This window comes from Mytilus californianus, unplaced genomic scaffold (genome assembly GCF_021869535.1).
Source record: "Mytilus californianus isolate M0D057914Y unplaced genomic scaffold, xbMytCali1.0.p SCAF_1, whole genome shotgun sequence".
In the NCBI taxonomy this organism is placed as follows: Eukaryota; Metazoa; Mollusca; class Bivalvia; order Mytilida; family Mytilidae; genus Mytilus; species Mytilus californianus.
Window position 1 is genome coordinate 95,321,891 of NW_026262581.1, and position 21,909 is coordinate 95,343,799.

General features: G+C 33.9%; 1 protein-coding gene across 1 annotated transcript in view; it reads right to left on the bottom strand.

Moving 5' to 3' along the window:
• Window positions 1-11,997: 11,997 nt before the first annotated feature.
• Window positions 11,998-21,909, bottom strand: part of LOC127710537 (U3 small nucleolar RNA-interacting protein 2-like) — a 61,240-nt gene continuing 51,328 nt past the window's right edge. Inside the window, exons 9-14 of the mRNA XM_052216473.1 lie at window positions 19,826-19,926; window positions 19,392-19,526; window positions 17,177-17,239; window positions 15,267-15,406; window positions 13,723-13,802; window positions 11,998-12,169 (exon numbers count right to left, since the gene is read on the bottom strand). Of these exons, the coding sequence (XP_052072433.1) occupies window positions 12,017-12,169; window positions 13,723-13,802; window positions 15,267-15,406; window positions 17,177-17,239; window positions 19,392-19,526; window positions 19,826-19,926 (672 nt within the window). The 3' untranslated portion in view covers window positions 11,998-12,016. The remainder of the gene's footprint in view (window positions 12,170-13,722; window positions 13,803-15,266; window positions 15,407-17,176; window positions 17,240-19,391; window positions 19,527-19,825; window positions 19,927-21,909) is intronic.

A 21,909-nucleotide genomic window follows, 5' to 3' on the forward strand; every position in this document is an offset into this window, starting at 1 on the left:
GAAAGATAAACCAGCGACACCTATAATAATATTGCAATTATCGACCCTTTTTCTCCTTTATAATTTTTTGCCTCCTAAATTTACAAAAACACCTCTAATGATGCAATATTTGCGGTCGTTTACAGTGGAAACCATGTCCTAATTGTACATATTTCTTCCCAGATTTACATTTACAATTACATTCTCAAATATTAATCTTCATTTGACTGAAATGTTTGATTTTTTTTAGTTTCTTTAGCTAAGCAACTTAACTTATAATTATAGTTATACAGTTTAGAAATAATGATTGACCTTAGTAAGATAAGATGCTTATAATACATACATATTCACAGGAACTAGTCTCTGAATTTTTTTTAACCTATATACTTTAAATGTTATATTAAAGTATAAAGGTAAAAAAAAATCAAAGACACTGAGTGCCTTTGAACAGAATTACTAGACAAATCATTGCTTTTATAGTCATGTTATTCTGGAACATAACTTGGGATATGTTATGATGTGTCCTCTTCGGCGTACTTTTGTAATACATGTAGATGTTGATCCTTTCTTTTCCATTTAACATGAAGCCGAAAAGATATATAAGTATCATTCTGGCTAAGTAAGTGGGAACTAAGTAAGTTTTATACTATGTACCAATAACAATAAGCATCACTTAAGAAAGTTGGCTTACAACCGACTATAACCATGATAACATATATACACTGAACCATCACAATAAACAATATTTCATCTATCATCGGACTAGTACACAATAGCATATAAATATTAGCACACATATAACAATCAAATAAGATAAGCACATATGTATTAGGCGGTATGTATTAGCATCAAATACAATACTCATCAGATTGAAATAAATCCGTCATAATATGGAGCAAAAGCACTTTCAAAATGTCACATAAGCACATAAATAATGATTAAGTACATAGAAATGAGGTAATGGTTCTAATGTCATCTATAATATAAAGTAAGGCATGTAGTCAATAAGCATGTATCGTAAAGCAGGTAGCAAAAATAAAACATATATGAATTTCTGTCCTACATTCCAAATATTCGGTCCTGACATTTTTAAATGAAATTATTAAGCCATACAATTCTAATGCAGGAATATGCAATTAATCTTTATTGTTATATAGCAAGAACAAAGTTCATCGACCCCGTGTATTTTTATTTTATGAAAGCGTTTTATACCCACTCCAGCTATCTTTTCGTGTTCTATTTCAAAATTCTGTAATATCTAGTTTTCTTTTTATTCCCCTAATCATACTTCGAGAAGCTATATGACCAAAGGGATAAAAAAAAAATAGTCACGAAAACTTAACCTTGATCATCGATCCATAAAATGAGATTGAGGTCAGTTGAACTATATAAATAAGAAGATGTGTCATGAGTGCCAATGAGACAACTCTCCATCAAAGTCACAATGTATAAAAAGTTAACAATTATCGATCAAAGTACGGCCTTCAACACGGTGCCAGGGCTCACACCAAACAGCAAGCTATAAAGGGCCCGAAAATGACTAGTGTAAAACAATTTAAACAGGAAAACCAACGGTTTAATTTATATACAAAATGAGAAACGAGAAACACCTATAAACCACACCAACAAACGACAACTACTGAACAATAGGCTCCTGACTTAGGACAGGTGCATATAAATGCAGCGGGTTTAAACGTTTTAACAGGCGCCAACCTTCATCCTAACCTGAGACAGTATTGTAACATTACAACATAAAAAGACACACTATAAAATATCAATTGAAATGGCTGAACTCGATCAATAAGACATTTAAACAAAAACAAGTAAACATACACTGAACGAATAAGTTTGATCTATCACACAACATAAATGCAATATTAAAACGTAGGTGCCTACATCAAATAGACGTTACAGGTAGTAATAAAAAAGATTTAGGAAGAGTGTCAAAAAGACAACTCTTACCTGGGACAAAAAATATGTCTGACGGACATGTAGGCCTTGCTTGCACTAAATAAAGTTATCATTTTACTCATTACAAGTGTGTTTTTCACATGACAAAAGCAGTCATGAGCACTAAACCATGATAATGAGGTCAATTGAGGAAATATGACAAACGGAAACTTTGTAACATGAGGTATCTGCATACAAGGTACAAAGCATCCATGTCTTTTACCGTCTAAAATATAAAGCTTCATACAAATAATTTACGCCACCGCCAGATTGTAATCCCTATGACTCGGATTTCTGTGACTTTTGTCACAGGCGTAACAGTAAATCATGTAAGCACCGAAGCAGAGACTACTGAGCTGATGATATTTCTGTGTAGTGCTTTGCGGTTTATTCTTCGACTTATAGTTTTTAATTGCTCCAATGGTATCATTTCCCTCATTTGAACAGCAGTTATTACAATAACATATATCTCAATGTAATATTATATCATTCTTATTTCAATTCTGCTAACAAGTGAATTAATCAAAATGTATATCCTAGCAATAAAGGCATTTTCATTAAATTTCCTCGGTGAAAGGACTGTCAAAAAAACAATGATTTCACGCTTAATCTGAAACTACTCATCAAACACATGTGTACAAAATATAAGCATAAATTCTGAAAGTAAAACTGTAAACAGCAGAAACAGTTCACATTCAAGATTTTGTTTTTAAAGGGTTGTAATTACCTAACAAGAGGCACACATGTGCTTGTATCGCTCACCTGGCGAAAAAAAATCACCAGTTTGATAATAAGGACTTTTATATGCACATTCTATAGTAACTGTTTGTGTTGCTGATCATTTTTGCAGTTTACATGATAAACCTAGATCCTATAGGATTTTAGATAACAGACAAAATTGCAAAAAAAGTAAAAATCAACATTTCAGGGACAATAGCTCAAAAAACAGGTTGTCAAAAATCATTAGAGTATATAGATCTTTTTACGCTGAAATTTCTTTTTCAGTTTTCCATTTTAACCTAGCTCCCAAGGTTTTCAAAATAACAGCAAAAAATGCGAACATCGGAAATATTTAGATTTCAGGGGCAATAACTCAAAATCAGGTTGACAGATTTTTCTGAATTTTCAGGGTTGATAAGTCTTGTCGTGCTTATCATTTTTATAGTTAACACACTTAAACTAGCTTCGTCCTGAACAGGCATGATATATTTGCCACTGGATGTTAAGCAACCAACAATCAATCAACCAATCTCAACCTAGCTCATATACCCTTTACGATAACGACCAAAACCCGCAAAAAATGATTATTTCAGGGGCAATAAATCCAAAACAGGTTGACAGATTTTTCCTTGATTTTCAGGGTAGATACATCTGGTCGTGCCTAACCTTTATGCAATTTACACTTTAACCTAGCTCCTATAGTTTTCACGATAACAGCCAAAAACTACAAAAATAATCATTTAAAGGGCAATCACTCCAACACAGGTCAACAGATATTTCTCAAATTTTCACGGTTGGTACATTTTGCCGTGCTGAACCTTTTTGCAATTTACACTATTGAATTTAAACCTAGCTCCTATATTTTTCCCAACAGCCAACAACTGCTAAAATGTATGGGGAAAATCAATACTTCAAGGGCAAAAACTCCAAAAGAAGCTTTTAGATTATTCTCAAACTTTTATGGTGACTATTTTTACTCTGTGTATAATTTTAGTGATAAAAGCCAAACAGTATTTTGACACTAATATTCTGTTTTTAGACATGGTGGCCATGTTGGTTGATGAACATTGATGAAAATATCACAAACTTTATAGTTGACTTCCTAAAAATGAAGCCGTCAAACCTTTGGTTTCAATACGTTAAGTTGTTTCACAGAAGAGCAAAAAAAATCGGTTTACGGACGAAACAAGGACTACGGACAAAAGTGATAGCAAAAGCCCTTCGACCCAGAAACTATTTGCTATAAAATATAAATAAAATATATACAGTATCATGTACAACAAAACATAGGTGGGCTTGGGAAAAGGAACGAGCAAGCTCGAGGGCGGCGAATTTAGACATCCATTGGAAAAGTGGATTTCGTTATCCAATCAACCGGACGTTATCGCTTTCTCGGTCCATACAGTAAAAAAACAACAACAAAAACACCTCATTCTCAGTACTGGGTTTACCTGGTTTAACAGACAGTATCAGTCTATTTTATTAACGGGCATACGTCTACAACCAAGTCATTTTTGAAATCCTGTATACGAAGGCATCAATTATGAAACAGCAATCAATCGGACATCATGCAGATGCCAAAAGATATGAATGTTTTGAATGACGATATTCAAGATGCTTTCGAACTTTACTCTATTTCGTAGGATTTAAAATGCGTTCTTAATATGTAAATATTGAATACAGCATATGTTGAGATAAATATTTATAAAATGTATGTATGAGATTACAGAGAAGGCAATTTGATTCATGTTGTAAACAAATGATTAAGCGATTGATTTTCGGTTTAACTGCAGGAAATTATTATGCGCATCGGTACATAACTCGGTTGAATCGCCATCATAAACGCACTTATAACCCGGAGTCCGAGCTTCTGAGCACGTAACTGATTCAAAATCATTATGTTCGGACATCTTAAATGAAGACCAGTAACTGAATGTAGTAAAATTCTTTAAAAGTAACTCTAATATTCAAATATAAAAAAAATTAAATCATAACGACAAATTAGTATTATGTGTCGAAGAGTTAATCATAGATGTATAGGTTTATACGATAGTTCATCTTCAGGTGATGGAGGGGGTCACGAGTGTCTTTGAAGAAAAAAATAATATCTTTAGACTTTGTCTCGTTCACTTTATCACCGTGAACATGTATGAAATATTTGCCACTGGACGTCAGGCAATCGTTCATTTTTAACAGTTTAATGAGCGAATTATTATCATATCAAGATTGAATTATAATAGAGGGATCAAAAACTCTGGTTATATCACCTTTGTATTATGATTTTTTAATTTCTCTTTCAGATAAATATTCAATGTCTATACTTCACAAATAATACAAGATGGTCTTGAGTGATTCTAGGTGCTGAAATAATTGTGTATCTTCTTATTCTACTTTAGTTTCCCAGTTATTTGTCTTCTTGCCATTATGTTTCTTTTGGTTGTATGACTTTTGACATGACTCTATATTTATGCATTTCGCCATCGGGTTTTTTTACTTCAACTTAGGGCATTCCTGGTGGCCGTGCAAGTGGCTCCTGAGGTGCGATTCGCGGACACAAAGGGTTTTAATAGTATTGATTCTATTTTGTTTACCATTGTATATTTATATTTACTTAATTTTTACTTTATCAAGAAAGTGTATACCATATACGGTATGTACTATCAATGAAAAAAACTTTTTTTGTTGACGTCATTGTCAAATTTACACCTTTGTTGGCGTATTTGTTAGATTAATTTGTATGTTTGTTTGATTTTTTAGTCAGTTGTGTTGTGTGTCTGTGATATGTTTACACAGTTTTGGCTGCTGGATCCCAAACATCGTCACATTAACATATTATGTCTGTTTGGGTTGCTCACCCAATGTTGTCAATTATAACGGAACTATAAACAACTGTCAAACAAGTGGGAGGTTTTGCTAGCCTTGAAACCATGTCTAACACACCATTTTCTTCGGAAAATGCCTGTACCAAGTCAGGAATATTGCAGTTGTTTTTCACTTGTTCTGTTGATTGATAGCGTTTGATAATGTCAGTTTTTATGGACTTTCCTTTGGAATTCGGTATTTTTGTTATACCTTTTTGGTATAATCTACATATTTTCCCTCATCACCATGGACAAAGCAAAATAATTACAATTGCAGACTTAATCATATGAAAGAAGAACATAATCATACATTACTAAATAGACATTACAAGGTACAGAATGCTTCCGATTATTGTTTTTGATTGCTTTGTCCTCATTGTGATTAAAATGAAGTGCCATCTAGCTCGATTAAAAAGAAATTATTTATTGTTTAAATGTTCATTGAAATCATAGCATCACATCATAACGAAAAAGAAGATGGACTGACAGGGGTTACGATTGGCACCTTAAGTAGCATCCCAATATTTATAGTAACTAGGGGCCTTCCAAGGGTCAGTTTACACCCTAGGCGGACTACAGTTCAACATGTATAAAAAAAGAACCACATCAGTATAAACTAGATATCATTGAGATGGGAGCCATCTCTGTGGGCCCCGCTGTGAATAATGTGTGGTAAAAAAAATGGTATCTTTACCATAGGACATGGGGTTGTCAACTGAAACCAAAGTTTTTGACCTTGACCTTTGACCTAGGAAGTTGTACATAAATTATGACACACCCTCTGTTGTTGGTTTATATACATGTCAAGTATTAACTTTGAAATCATAACGGTTCTCAAGATATAGAGCGGACACGATCTTTACCATAGGACATGGGGTTGTCAACTGAAACCAAAGTTTTTGACCTTGACCATTGACCTAGGAAGTTGTACATACATTATGACACACCCTCTGGTGTTGGTTAATATACATGTCAAGTATAAACTTTTAAATCATAACGGCTCTCTAGATATAGAGTGGACACAATTTGTTACGGACGGACGGACAGACGGACGGACAGACTGATCACAATAGGGCGTCCGCCATTCGGCGGGGCCCTAATAAGATAAGTTGACTATAAACACTATCATGATAATTCAACATGATATGGAAAAGGCAAAAAAACACTATTGGATTTATAAAGATCAGTTGACACTACGGGGTTATCACGGATCAGTTGACACTTTAGGGCTTAAAACATCATTTGACACTAGTTGGTTTACAAGGATCAGTTGACATGACAGGGTAAACAATGATTAGTGCTTAGTAGATACTTTAGGAGCTAAAACTTCAGGCTTTATTAACCTGACGATGTTTAAAAGCATCAGTTGACACATCGGAGTTGACAAGGATTAGTTGACACTACAGGTTTAACAAGAACAGTTTCACAATACGGGGTTTCAAGGATTAAGTGACACTAAATTGTGCATCTTCGCTAGCCATTGGCTATCGAAGATGTAAATTGTGTAGAAGAATCAGAAGACACCACAGGGTTTACCAAAATTAGTTGACATTACTGGTTTACAAAGATCAGCTTACACTACGGAGATTTACAAAGTTCGGGTAAAACGAGGGAGGTTTACAAGGATAATTCGACATTACGGTGTCAGTTGAAACCACCGAGTGTATCAGATTAAGTTGACACTAAGGTATGCACAGTTTACAATATCGAATTGACACAACGGAGATTTACAAGGATCATTTGACCCTACAGTGTTTACAATGATCAGTTGACAATGTGGGGCTTCAAGGATCAGTTGAAATACAGCTTTATTAAGGATCAGTTTACACTATACAGGCTAACATGGATCATTTGACAATAGGTGGTTTACAGGAGTCAGTTGGCGCTACGGGTATACAATAATCAGCTGACAATTTGGTGTTCCTATCTGAGGATCACTTGACAATTCTTGGTTTATGTGAACTTGTTCACATTACGGGGTTCAGGTGTCAGTCCGTTTTCTGCAAGAGCTTTGAGTCAATTACAACATTTTGTTGACATCAAGAAGCGGAGAGGTTAGCACCAGCCATCAAAAGACAAAGTCCCAATGTCAGCAATCTAGTCAGTGGTAGTCTTTTGTTATATTTGATTTCTTTTGTCATTTATGACTTTGGTATGGTCTTTTTAAAAGTTAATTCGGGAATTGACAAATTGAGCAGACACTTATAAATTGTCGAAGGAACTTTGTTGACGTCTAGATAAGGAGTTGAGTATAATAAATCGATCAAAGATTTTGCCGCTGTAATGTCATAGTCATCGGTGATAATCCATATTTTCCTTTTAGGATTGACTCGTCCGTCCAGATAAAAGGAGACCGAATAGTAAACCTAATGCTTTACTCTCTTTACTTCGAACTTCAATCTGGTACACATACTGATAAGTTAATGCCTTTACTTTCAGAAGCCCGGAATTTTATCAAATTGATAATAGTGTCCTAAAAATGAATATAAAAGTAAATAAGTACGTGTACAGATGTATTTCATCGTAAACTTGGAAAATACAAATATCTATACTTGGGGTTTAATGGAGCAAAATATTAATCGATAACCAGGAAACCATTGTATACTTTAGTACATCAAATTTCTTGCTGTATTAAAACTATGTTTTCCGTTTATTGTTTTTAAACATCCTGTTGATGAAATCTTAAGTATTCTTACAGTTTGAAACATATTTGATATGTTATTAGCATTTTTTAAGAAGTTGTAATCGCCTACGTAAGGTCTGCGTTATAATAAATACAGAGAACATGTATTTTGTTAAACCTATTTGTACAAGTTTTCATTATTGATTTTCGGCAAGAACTTAACAATTCGAATACACAAACACACCCTCTGGAACTTAGGGGCATTAGCTGTCAAATTCATGTTCCGATTAACGGTTCTTATATCTAACTGCTAATAGCTAAATATAATTTCTATATTCTGCTTTAATAATTGTTTGAAACAAAAACAAAATATTGGCTAGAGGTACATGTACAGGGGGGAAGGTTGAGATCTAGCAAAACATGTTTACCAGCCGCATTTTTGCGCCTGTCCCCAAGTCAGGAACTTCTAGCATTTGTCAGTCTTGTGTGTTTTTTTTAAATTTGGTTCATTTGTATGTATTGGAGTTAAGTGTGGCGTACATTTCGACTAGTATGCATTATTGTTTAAGGGTCAGCTGAAGCCCGCCTCCGGGTGTGGGATTTTCTGACTGCGTTGAAGACCCATTGGTGGCATTGGACTGTTTTCTGCTCTATGGTCGTGTCGTTGTCTCTTTGGCAGTTTCCATTCTCTATTCTATATTTTAAATGTTTGTCTAATTCGTAGCAAGGATTTATTTAGTAAGACATTTATACTATATAAATCCTTGTTCGTAGCTGCTTTCGGATCTTCCTTATATCCTAAAGTTGTACCATTCCTATGTAGTCACCTTAACATTTACTCCTATCTGGGAATAGTATATTATGTCCCATCTCCTATACATCACCTGAGTTTGTACATGTATAGTTCCCACAGGAACTTGTCGCTGAAAAAAAAATTACCTATCAGAGACAAGTGCTTGTGATAGTTCCCCCATGATCATACCTTTGTGTGATTCCTTTATCTCAATATTTCTCATTATATCCTCATTCCAAGAATCCAAGTACCTCTTTCTTGTTTCTCCGAAGTGTCACATTAACCTATTCATCAGGGATGGATCCTAGAGACTCCTTTGCCGCGGTAGGTGCGAACTCATAAATGGATAATTAGTTAATGGGAGGATATTAAGAGGCAGTATGTGGACTTCAAAACATGTTCCCCGTGAGTACATGGGTATACAAATAGGTTCAGTTTCTCTGTCTGAGAGGTACAGAATTGAGCTGGGTATATATAATATGATGTATAGTAGGAAAAGTGCCGTTTAACAACTCTTTAAGTGGTCTCATATTGCCCCTCACTGAATCCCTCATGTATGTCCCATCTTTTTTCAGGTCCCTGTATACTTTTGTAACATCTATCGATAAAGTTCCCCTGTGACTTGTTCCTGTAGTCTGATTTACATCTAGCTCTTTGTGTTGTCCATCCAGGTTACTTTCATGTATACCACTACATTACATATTTGCCTTGTCCCTGTACACTGACTATAATAACATCGTCCGCCAACTCATCTTGTCCCTGTAGTCTCCACTTACCTGAACCCCTTCTGGTCTTCATTTATATATAGCCCACCTTAGTCCTGTCCCTATATTCTTAGTCTACCATCAATCCGATCTTTTCTCTATGTAAAAGTAGTTACCATTGATTCCATCTTCTGCATCCTATATTTGTCTGGTCTCTGTAGTCTCAATAAAATTCTATCTCTATGCTCCACATGATTGTGATCCCCTTAACATCCCTGATCCCATCTGGTTTGTTCCTGAACATCATCTCGCTATCTGCTATCTGTCCTACTTTAGTCTTGTTCCTGTATAGTCTTAACAAACAAAAATTTATCCTTATCCAAACATTATACCATTATATGGTGTCAGTAGTATCTATCTTTTTACTCCATCGGTCTTGACCCTGTTTATCTCGTCCAAATGTATCCCTTTGTACTGCCATTTCGTCATATTACCATCTTATCAATTCTACCTTGTCCATGTATTGTCTCAATAGCATACACCCCTTTGACTTGTCCCTGTAGTCTCATTACCATCTGTCAATTCTACCATGTCCATTTATTGTCTTAATAGCATACATCCCTTTAACTTGTCCCTGTCGTATCATTACCATCTGTCAACTCTACCATGTCCATTTATTGTCTTAATAGCATACATCCCTATGACTTGTCCCTGTAGTCTCATTACCATCCGTCAATTCTACCATGTCCATTTATTGTCTTAATAGCATACATCCCTTTAACTTGTCCCTGTCGTATCATTACCATCTGTCAACTCTACCATGTCCATTTATTGTCTTAATAGCATACATCCCTTTAACTTGTCCCTGTCGTATCATTACCATCTGTCAACTCTACCATGTCCATTTATTGTCTTAATAGCATACATCCCTATGACTTGTCCCTGTAGTCTCATTACCATCTGTCAATTCTACCATGTCCATTTATTGTCTTAATAGCATACATCCCTTTATCCCTTTGACTTGTCCCTGTATAGTCTTGTTACAATCTATCATCTTGTACTTGTTTAATCCTATCAAAATCCATTCCTTGTCCTGTCCCTGTTTAGTCTAATTGTCATCTACCTCAACTGTGTGTACCTATATATATATATATAAAGGTGTATAACAACCTTCTCGTCTTTCTTAGCTCATTGCCTTGGTGATCGTGTGCTTACCTAAAATGCGGGAGGTCATGAGTGTATCTCCTGCCGAGTCAGCAAGACTTGAAAATTGGTCGTTGCTGCTTTTCCAATAAGCATGCATCTTTAAAACTAAGAACAGACTGATTACCAGCTTACCAAGTCTCAAAATAATGCATCTTGGTAAGGTGACATGTTTTTCTATGAACTGTTACCTTATGCACTAGCATGTTAAAAATCCTGTTCAGAGCATGTCTTGTACAAAGCAGGGTTCATGTTTATCACATTAACATGTTCTTGTCCCGATATGCATGTAATATTTGCCACTAGATGTTAAACACAATCATTTTTTTGTCTTGTGCCTGTATACTCTTAAAAAGATCTACTACCATATACCTTTGTTTTGTCTTTGTACAATCTCATTATTACTTACCGCTATATTTATCTTTTTGTCTGATCTAACATGGTTTTAAAACTAGCATCTGAATATCATAACTCTTTATTGTCTCTGTATACTCTTACTTATATCTATTCCTACATCCCAACTTTGTCTCGTCTCATTACCACTTACTTTTGTATATATCCATTTTCCTGATGCAACATGGATTAAGTAAAATCTTCTTTATATCACACCTTCCCTGTATCCCACCTTTGTTTTGTCCAGTATTATCTCAATAAATTAACTTTTATATCCCAACACTATCTTTCCAATGCAGTCACATACACATCTTCTCTGTGCCATCTCTGCTCTGTTCTTTCTGTAGTCTTATTCACTACACAACAGTATTGTATTTCATTGAGAGGAAAGCAACTGCTTAATCAATGCCTACTGTAACACCCTAATAATGCTGGATTCAAACTCATATGCAATATGCAACTACTCATCACATAATAATATACAAAGTATCAGCTTTATAACTGTTAGAAAGGCAATAAATGGTGCAGAAAACAGTAATTGTTACAAAGTTTTCTTGACTTCTAGGGATTTAATAAGATCAAAAGTAGGTCAAATAGAATGAAACTTGTATGTAATCTGAAACAACTTATTTAAGATTAAAACATTGAGCATATCTGTGAATGTGAAAGTAGAAAATTCATATCACTCACAAAGTGGCAACTATTTTTTTTGCAACATTTATAATACCATATTGCTACATTTCAACTATATCTATTTAAAACAAAAATAAATTCATATGAATATATTTTATTATGGTTCATTAGCCTTTGACAGTTTTATTATACAAATGCTATTTCTAGCCTCTTTAATTCTCCACCATCTGCCCATTTTATGTTCTTGTCCAACACCGGCAACTAAAAAACTTCCATCTTTAGAAAACTGTAGTGAATTCACAATTCCGGTCTGTAAAGTAAAAAAAAACCAACAATCATATTATTATATACTATAATGTAAGTTTTATCATAAAAACAATTAAATTATCACTGTGTTAAATTCTTAACATTTAACTTGAAACTGAGCAGTCAAATAAAAATGCATGTGTTTTTAAACACTATTTCAAACTTCAAAGGCAATTTTTTTCAGTCCTATCTTGGATATTTGAAAGATAGATTAAAAAATTTAGCACTCGATTCAACATAAAAAGGTGTGGACTATGGCTAGAATTAAACATTGCCATACAATACTATATAACACAGATTACAACAATGACATACTGTAAACTGGGAAATTTTCGCGCTGTCTTTTTTTCACCATTTACCAACAGAATCTAGATTCGCGCCGTTTTGAATTTGCGATGTCCTGGTCGGTGTCCTATGCAAGTTTTTTTCATAAATGATTTGGAAACTGTACAGTGTTAATACATGTATTTAAATCAAGTGATAAAACCAATCAAAATTCCTTTTTGTCGGTTCACATTTAAAACTATAAGTCATGTTTGCTCGTAAAAACACAATCACAATAAACAATAAACAAAGAGGAATTACCTTATTAAGAGTGAATTAAATGCTGACAGAATTACTGCTTATTAGTTAATATTTTAATCTGATTGATCTGTGCAGCAGATACAATGGGTAATCATTTTAAAACTGATTGACAGGTGTCATTTACATAACTGTAACGATATTTGTTTATTTAGCAATATCCATAATGTCCACTTGGATTAATTAGGACTATCATGAGATAAAGTTTTGATATCTAACACTGACTTTCCTTTAGAAATACAGTTATTTTTTGTGGTATAGATCTGTCGTCTGTAAAACCGATGTTGTTAATTAGCCATCTATATATCCTATTGACATATGTTCATGTATGGTCTTCATGTTTGTGTTCGGATTTCCTTGAAATATTCACGGTTGTTTTATTTTCGCGTTTCCACTCTTACCGCGAAAATAGCGAAAATAAAACTGCTGCGAAAATTTCCCTGTTTACAGTATGACAAAGGATTGTTAGACATACAGCTACTAAGGATTAATTATTTTACTAAATGTCTGTTGATATACATTGTAGCATGTGTACTTCTGTGACAAACATTTCATTTCACTTCTATTAGAAACATACTTGAGATACTGTGGATTCATTTGTTTTAAGGGTACCAATTTTCATGGATTGAGGAATGCCTGTTTTTTCATGGTTTTGCCAAAGTCTGCATACACACCTATAAAAATTTTGCAATTCATCGAACATTTAAATTCGTGGTTCACCTGTACCCACGAAATCCACGAAAATTGGTTTCTAACGAATAATAATGAATCCACAGTATCCATGTTTCATTTTATTATAAAAACCATACTATTTCTAGGTTCCTTTCATTTCAAAAATTTGTATTATTTGTATGTTGTCCAAGGAATAAGGTAAATATCTGTGTATTGTCACATTTTCCGCTAAAAATCTCTGACACATAAATATAGTAAAATTGTCCCCTTATGACTGACTGAAAGTCTTTATAATGTACTTACCACAGGCAAACTAAAGATGGGTTTTAATGATTTAAAATCATCACCACACTTCCAAAATCTTATCATTCCATCTTTTGAACCTTGCAAGAAAAAGGAAATATGAATATTAGGGAGCTACCATTTGATTTTTATGGGGGGGCTAGGATGACAAATTTTGTCCTGCATTTTTTTTAGTTGTAATCTATGTCCTGCATTTTTATTTTTCACTCTGTTCGGTCCTGCCTTTTTTTTAAAGTTTATCCTGACTTTTTTTTACCTAAATTGTCATCCTGACTTTTTTTTTTTGCAAGTGTCTCATCCTGCCTTTTTTTTTACTCAAATCGCCTGTCCTGCCTATTTTTTTCAAATTTCATCCTAGCCCCCCGATAAAAATCAAATGGTAGCTCCCTTAATATAATTCATTTTGGATTAAATGACCTGTTCCTTTCAGCATTTAATCAAATTGTTCTAATTTATGAACCCTTGTTAGAGAAAAGAGGGCTACAAAGTGACAGGGATCAGTTTGTACTTTAGATCATCCCCATCTCCCTTTCTTCTATTCCTTCTGTATGAGTGAATGGGTTATGACAACTCTCAATGATTTGTGACTACCATTAACTTTACATTTTCTGGGATTTCCCTATAGTAAGTTCACACAAGGCTATGTATTCTTGTAACTAGAATTGATGTGAAAAAAGGGAAGCTACATACAAGATTGGAAATTTTTCATCTTAAACTTAATTTTGGGGTATCTCTTCTTAGTCTTAACTGGCAAGGTGACTGGTTTTTGAAATAAACAAATATAAGTATCTGTATCTAACCAGCCCACAGATTAGTTATGAGAAAATCCCTTTCATATCCACAGCATTAAATGTATAATATATTAAGACTATTTTCAGCACAAAATTATATTAAACTGTATCAGCAGGGGATGGACCCACTAAAGGTTGCCCTACAACTGCAGCTAATGGAGGGGGAATATATATCTAGGTCAAGCACTTTAATACTGTATAATCATTATTACACAATTGATACCTTTATCTATTATGGACTAACAACACATGTAACTCACAGAGGTAATCAATTTGAAAATAAGAAAAACAAACAAACAAGGTAAAGCAGTTCAGAAACTTAATTTTTCTAAAACCATTGAAATAAAAATATGCATGGACACAGTTAGTGCAATGGTATAGATGTGTTCTTTGGATATTTGATGTTTCTAGATCTTGGCAGATTCTCTTCCCTTGATTTTTACAAATAAACATGTAATAAGGTTCGGATATTGACATTGCCTTTACATAAATACCAATCAATTGCAAAGTTACTGTGTAATGTTTTTCTGAAAAAGAAGATTTGAAGTAACAGTGTTTCCTCTATTTAAACAAGAATATACTCAGTTTGGCATAATGAAATACGACCTTAATTAATTAACTCATTCTGGAATATAAAGGTACATGTTTTTGATACCCATCTCAATGCCTCTAGTTTGTCTGTAATTATAAGCATCTATGAAATTAATTGCCTTATACCGGTAAAAATAATATTTAACTAGAATCTATATTAACCTGAAGCTATTAAATCTGTATGTTGTAAAGATGCCACTGCTGATATCCAGTATTCAGAATTTTCCTCACTGTCCCCAGAATGAGCATTTCTGACTAAAACCATTGGCTTCTTCTTCATAACTCCCCATAATGCTATGGAACTAGTAAAGTAATAACAATGTCAGAACTATTCAAACTTGAAAGTTTCGAGAAAAGACATTTCTCGTATAAAGATCTTGTATTTATTTATTTTAAACAATAACTGAGGATATGTGTGTGTTTTCATGTACTTGAATTGTTATTGAGTCTAATTGAATTTGATGATCTATAAAATTCATTGTCAATTGTTATATATGTGAACAGAAGACTCGAGTCACATTTTTTTTTTTCAATACTTTTTTGTATGCCTAGCCTTAACCCTTTAGCCCCCAATCCCGCCTGTAGGCGTGATGGCGACAACCATTCTTTGATGGCCCGTATGACCCTCCATACCTTTTTTGAACTGCCCCAGCTGAACTGTCATGATAGCAGGGACTTCAACCAAGCAGTTCATGGTCCATAAACTCTTCTCAGATGTCTGTTCATGAAAATATGGCACTTTGAAAGCCGTTTAAGAGTTCAAAATCGAAAAAACGTGAAAAGTAGCCAAAATCAGGTGGGGGTGAGCATCTTTTGATGGCCACTACGTAACTGGTAGTGACTGTAGGTAAAAACTATTATCATAAATGCATGCATAGGTGGTAAGGGAACACAACGAGGTATAATATGGCCAATAGGAATCTAGTCTGTAGAATCTAGGTCACCGTTTTGTCAAAAATCCGTAAAAACGGACATTTAGGCAGACCTGACTTGACAATAATAATTCCCCAGCAAGACACTTAAGTCCAATATACTCCCAGTTAGCATGAATGAACTGCTGTAACTAAAGGGTAATACTTGAATGACAAAGAAAAACAGTCTGGTCAATGTTCACCTCTCAAGGTCGTTTTAAAATCGGAAAATAGACGGAAAATTAACATTTTTCAGTGGGGGTGGGTTCAAACCCACGAGAAAATATTCAACCTCCCACCCCACCCCCCACACATGCCATCCACCCCCAAATCTCAATACATAGTTTAATAGATGAGCATCAGTTACAGCATCAAGAGTCTGCTAATTTGCATATAATTTGCATATGATTGCAAATTTTCGAAAATGCCTGATTTTCCAGAAATCTCTTGGGGGCGAATGAGTTAACCTGACCACTGTAGCAAGAAATTGAGGTCCTGGCCATATGACATTTGTCAGATGCACATATACTACTGCAACCAATTCATACAAAATAAATTGTTGACCAGTAACATTTATATATACTGAGAAAAAACCTAAAATTGATAATTAAACAGACAATCAACCTAGAGGTCTAAAAGTAATTCAAGAAAAGAAATTTGTTTCCCTTAAATTAAGCAATAACATACAAAATTGTGTTGATAACAGCACAAATATTTCTTGAAAGTTAATGTAAACTGTTGCCGGTTGATATATACCTTTGGTATACCTATAAGGAACTTCAGGACTTAATAAATCCATTTTTTATGCCCCACCTACGATAGTAGAGGGGCATTATGTTTTTCGGTCTGTGTGTCCCTTCGTCCGTCTGTCCCGCTTTAGGTTAAAGTTTTTGGTCAAGGTAGTTTTTGATGAGGTTGAAGTCCAATCAACTTGAAACTTACTACACATGTTCCCTATGATATGATCTTTCTAATTTTAATGTCAAATTAGAGTTTTGACCCCAATTTCAAGGTCCACTGAACATAGAAAATGATAGTGCGAGTGGGGGCATCCGTGTACTATGGACACATTCTTGTTTAGACTGTATTATACATCCCCATAAAAAAATACGTATATTTCATATAGAATATAATCAAACAAATTAAAACAATTATTCTTACTTATCATCTCCTCCTGATACAAAATTTGTCTCGTTGATCAAGGAAACACAGTCTATGGAACCCCTATAAAAATCAAAAATAAAAATTTCAACATCTCAAAGAAATCAGTTTCTAGTATATTTAAGTATAAATGTTTTAAGATTTTATAAATAATAAATCATCCTTACTAAGTCAATTTTTGACTGACTGATGGCCACTAAATATCCAGCGGCTAGAATTACAAACTCCATCAGAATTCATAAATGGATATGTCCTGTTTTGTTCTAAGCCACACTCTAGAGATTCAGATTTTTAACAGGCTAACTCTCAAGGATACAGTTCTGAGAAACATATCACCTTACATGGACACATATTTGTGCTTCAAGTCAACCAGTCTTTATTCTCACTCCAAAATGCTGCTGCAGAGAAGCAGGAAATATCACTTTAACCACAGTGACCAGGGCATAATCAAATGAGGCAGCAACCCCCCTAAAATAAACAACATAAGGACCAAATAGAGTCTATGCAATAAGTCAAGCTCTAATTACCCACGTCTAGTTTTTTTGTGCTTTTAGTAATTGTTTTTAAACTTTTCATTGAAATCCATGAGGTGTAGAACTAAATATAGATAGTAAATGTGGACGAACAAATGCAGATAAACATGGATAAAAAGATTTGCATACTGAATGATGGACAATTTCCATACTTTTGTAAACAGGGAATGAAATAAACTTAAGCCAAACAAATTTTACCTTCATTCTTAACTAATTTTCAATATTCTATCATTAAGTCCATATAATGTGGGACATCAGTGGTCTATTTAGTTCATACTAAGTGAAAACTGAGTGTGAACACTGAGGTTATGAGTTGGAACCTTGCTTGTGGCAAGGTGGGTCCGACTGCGATATTTATCGACTAGGATTGCCAGTTTTCCTGCTGAAGAATAAAAACTGACAGACATGATAAGGGCTTCCAAAATTATTTTTAGCCAGCCGGACATTTTATATATTATCCCGATTTAAATCCCTTAAGACTAAATAAACAAAAGGCAATTATGGTAATCAGTTGCCGAGTTGGCCATCCCAATGATTGATATTTAAAAAAAAACGATATTAAACTTTCTTTGATTCAAATTCGAAGTTCTGACGTAAACTATTAAATCGGCAGTGCATCATCCGAAGTGTGCAACATCAATGTACTTATATCTGCCTTAGACTCTTTATTTGTGCAAAATAACGTTGTCAAAAACTTTACTTTCGTTATTAAATCTGAAACCGGATGTTATCTTGACAATGGTAAAACATGGACCAGAGACGGATACGTAAATTCTGTGTACGTTTGCAAAGCATGAATGAGTATAAGTAGCTCATTCTACGTTATTTCTTCAAGAAAATATTCGAAATAAACGTGGGATAAAGGTATCAATGACAATTTAAGCATTTTTTGAAGAAATTAGGATTCATAATTAAATTTCATACCTGCGCACATGCACATGCGCACACGTGTACTAGTTCAAACAGAGCCATGTCTCTGGTTCAAACAACGTGGTTATGACGATTTTTCATTTTCACCTCTTTAATTTTTTCATCGAAATCTTATTTGTAAATGTATTTCTGATAATTTAAATCTTTTTGACTAAATTAATTAGATGCAAACCGTTGAAATGTAAGAAAATAACTTTGAACAGACCGATCAATGTCCGGTTCAAAATAGTTTACCGGTCACCTGAACAGGTAAATTTCAGCTGTTCGACAACTAATTAGCCTTGATTAAAATGAGAAGGTATTAAAGTAGGGGTTGTTTTGATAGTACTTAATGATCATGTCACTTTTATGACCGGAAATGTGTGGCTGTTAAAGGCAAAAGGTTGGGTAAAAAAGATCGCGAATTATGTTAAAATGACCGTCTCTTAAGAAAGCCTTGAAATCTAAAAAGTAGATGACCGTTTCGTGTTTTGCCCAGCCGGACTTTTACCGGACATTATACAAATGTCAGGAATATATGACCGTTTTGGAAGCCTTGGACATGATACAGCCAAGTGTGCTGAAAGTGGTGTTAAGCACCAGCAATCAATTAATCAATCCATCTCCTACCGCACTCCCATGCCCTTTATCTTGCACATGTCTATGTATGACAAGTAATGATTCTACACCAATTTCCAGATACAAACATTAAAATCCCACTACCCTCCACTTAAAATGCTCATTCTTCAACTCAAACATAGAAATAAGCTTACATGTGACCATGAAAGACTAGTTGTGATTCTTCAATAATTTTCCAGATTCTAATACTTGCATCCCTGCCCCCTGCTGTAATCGCTCGCTCCCTTGTTAGACTATCTATAGATGTTATAGCATCTTCATGTCCATATCTGAAGAAATGAAGATATTCTTTAGCATGTTTAGCGTATTATTTATTGGGCATTTTCAATTTTCAACTTATAAACTTATAACTACTGTGACAATATCATTTTTCAAAGATCAGCAATAAAAATCATCCTGATTAATAACATTTATAAAAATAAGATGTGGTATAATTGACCATGAGACAACTCTCCACCAGAGACCAAATGACAAACAGTAGGTGTTTAAAAAGTCACATAAAAAAATAAAATAAAATAAATCTGTTTCAAATAGATCAAAATCAAAAGTAATTTAAATAATTACATACAATGTTTCTACATATGTCATCTCATCCAAGTTCCATATCTTTACAGCACGGTCATGTGATGCACTGAACAACTGATGTGATCCTTTTCTAAAAGCTAGCCCCTGTAACAAAAAAAAAGGGTAAAAGAATACCTGATGTGTTCCTTTTCTAAAAGCTAGCCCCTGTAACAATAAAATGCTCCGCTGGGGCGCAGCTTGATACGACCGCAGAGGTCGAACCCTGAACAGTTGGGGCAAGTATGGACACAACATTCAAGCTTGATACAGCACTGAATTTGGATTGTAATTAAATATTTGACACAGCATAGGTTTCCCACACAGAATGAAAGTGGTCTAAGAACTTAAAAAATTTTAATTTACCTATTCAAACCATATCATTATTATTTGCTTTTATATATAAATCAGAAATAACCAATTTAAAACGGAAAATTTTAAAGAAAAAAAAGAAAAAAAAACAAACATTTTTTTGCGGTCGTATAAAAAAAGGCAAAAAGAATAACTGATGTGTTCCTTTTCTAAAAGCTAGCCCCTGTAACAAAAAAAGGCAAAATTAATAAATGATGTTTTCCTTTTCTAAAAGCTAGCCCCTGTAACAAAAAACAGAGGAAAGGAATAACTTATGTGTTCTTTTTCTAAAAGCTAGCCCCTGTAACCAAATTGTTCTACTGGATACATTGAGGCACATTTGGAGTATTCAGTTATTCCATGGTTGAAAAATCTATTATCAGGAATAATTTCGAAGTAACAATTCAACTGTTATTAAAGGGAAAATCTGTGATTTTTTACTTATCATCTAAATATGTTCATCTTAACATAAAAAACACAAACAACAAAGTTTTAAATTTGTATTCCTTCTAATAACGGAGAAAATCGAGTATTTGTAACTTTTTTGGTTGACATACGTTAGTGGGTTGTGACGTTTTAACCCGATTTATTGAATGCTGGGAAAAATTAAATCTGTTAAAGTCTTAATTGCTTATCGATAATTTACGTAATTAAAAGCGCACAAATAACCATTTCTCGTAGCTAATAACCACAATATAAGAATGAAAAAAAATGAACACACATGTACCATTTTGCATTGATTGAATAAAACTTCCTATATGAAATATATAATTATTTCCGAATTAATTTCATAAATTATTGTTGAGATTTTTGCATAAAATATCTATTGAACATTTTTACTGATGTTGAACTGAAAATATTTTCCGCTTTTATTTTCCTTAATAATTTCGGCAACCATTTCAAAGCAGAATCTGTGTGAATAGAGAGTGTATATTATTTTGTAAAGTCATTGTCTATTTCTCGATTTGAGGACAATTCGTTTGAACTTTACCTTGCAGTAATTTACCGTTCCTACTCGCTTATTAGTCGGAAAATTGGGAGTAAAATTCATAATCCAGAGAGGGGGGCCGACTTATAGACGAGATCTAGCGACCAGAGGAAAAATCCAAGCTTGAGAAAAGTGGTCAGGAGTGAATTTCCTGGTCAAAACTACGTTTTTGATTGCCAAACCTACATAAATCAATAAATAAAAAGTTTTTGTTGAAAATAAATGACTTCAATACTGTCTTTGTGTTTTATTTGTTCTTTGGTAAACATTTTCTGCAAATTCGTGTTGAAATTCTACTGTTTCCGGTTTGTGTATTGATTTTCATGGTCACATGGTTTTCCTATAAACCCAAAAGAAGAGCCAAGAACCAAAAATGAAAAGGAGATAACAATGTACCAAATATGTGAAAGGATGTTTTCAGCGGAGTTATTGTGTCATTATTGTGATATCATGATATCAATTCAATGCTTATAAATCATATAATAATCAAAAAATAATTTTAAGATTCATTCCCAAAATCAAAATATTATTCATTATAGTGTCTCAGGTAAACAAAAATTACAAAATTGATTGACAAGCCAATATAATCCATTGATAACCCCAATTAAGAGACAAAGAGTTGTATTCACTAAAGGTGTGAAAACTATCAGTGATAGGTAAACAGATGACACTAATGAGTTGCCTCAAGCCGTACACAGGTGTGAATGTTGTCATTTTGAATGGATTAACAGAAAGAGTATGGCGTGTTTAAT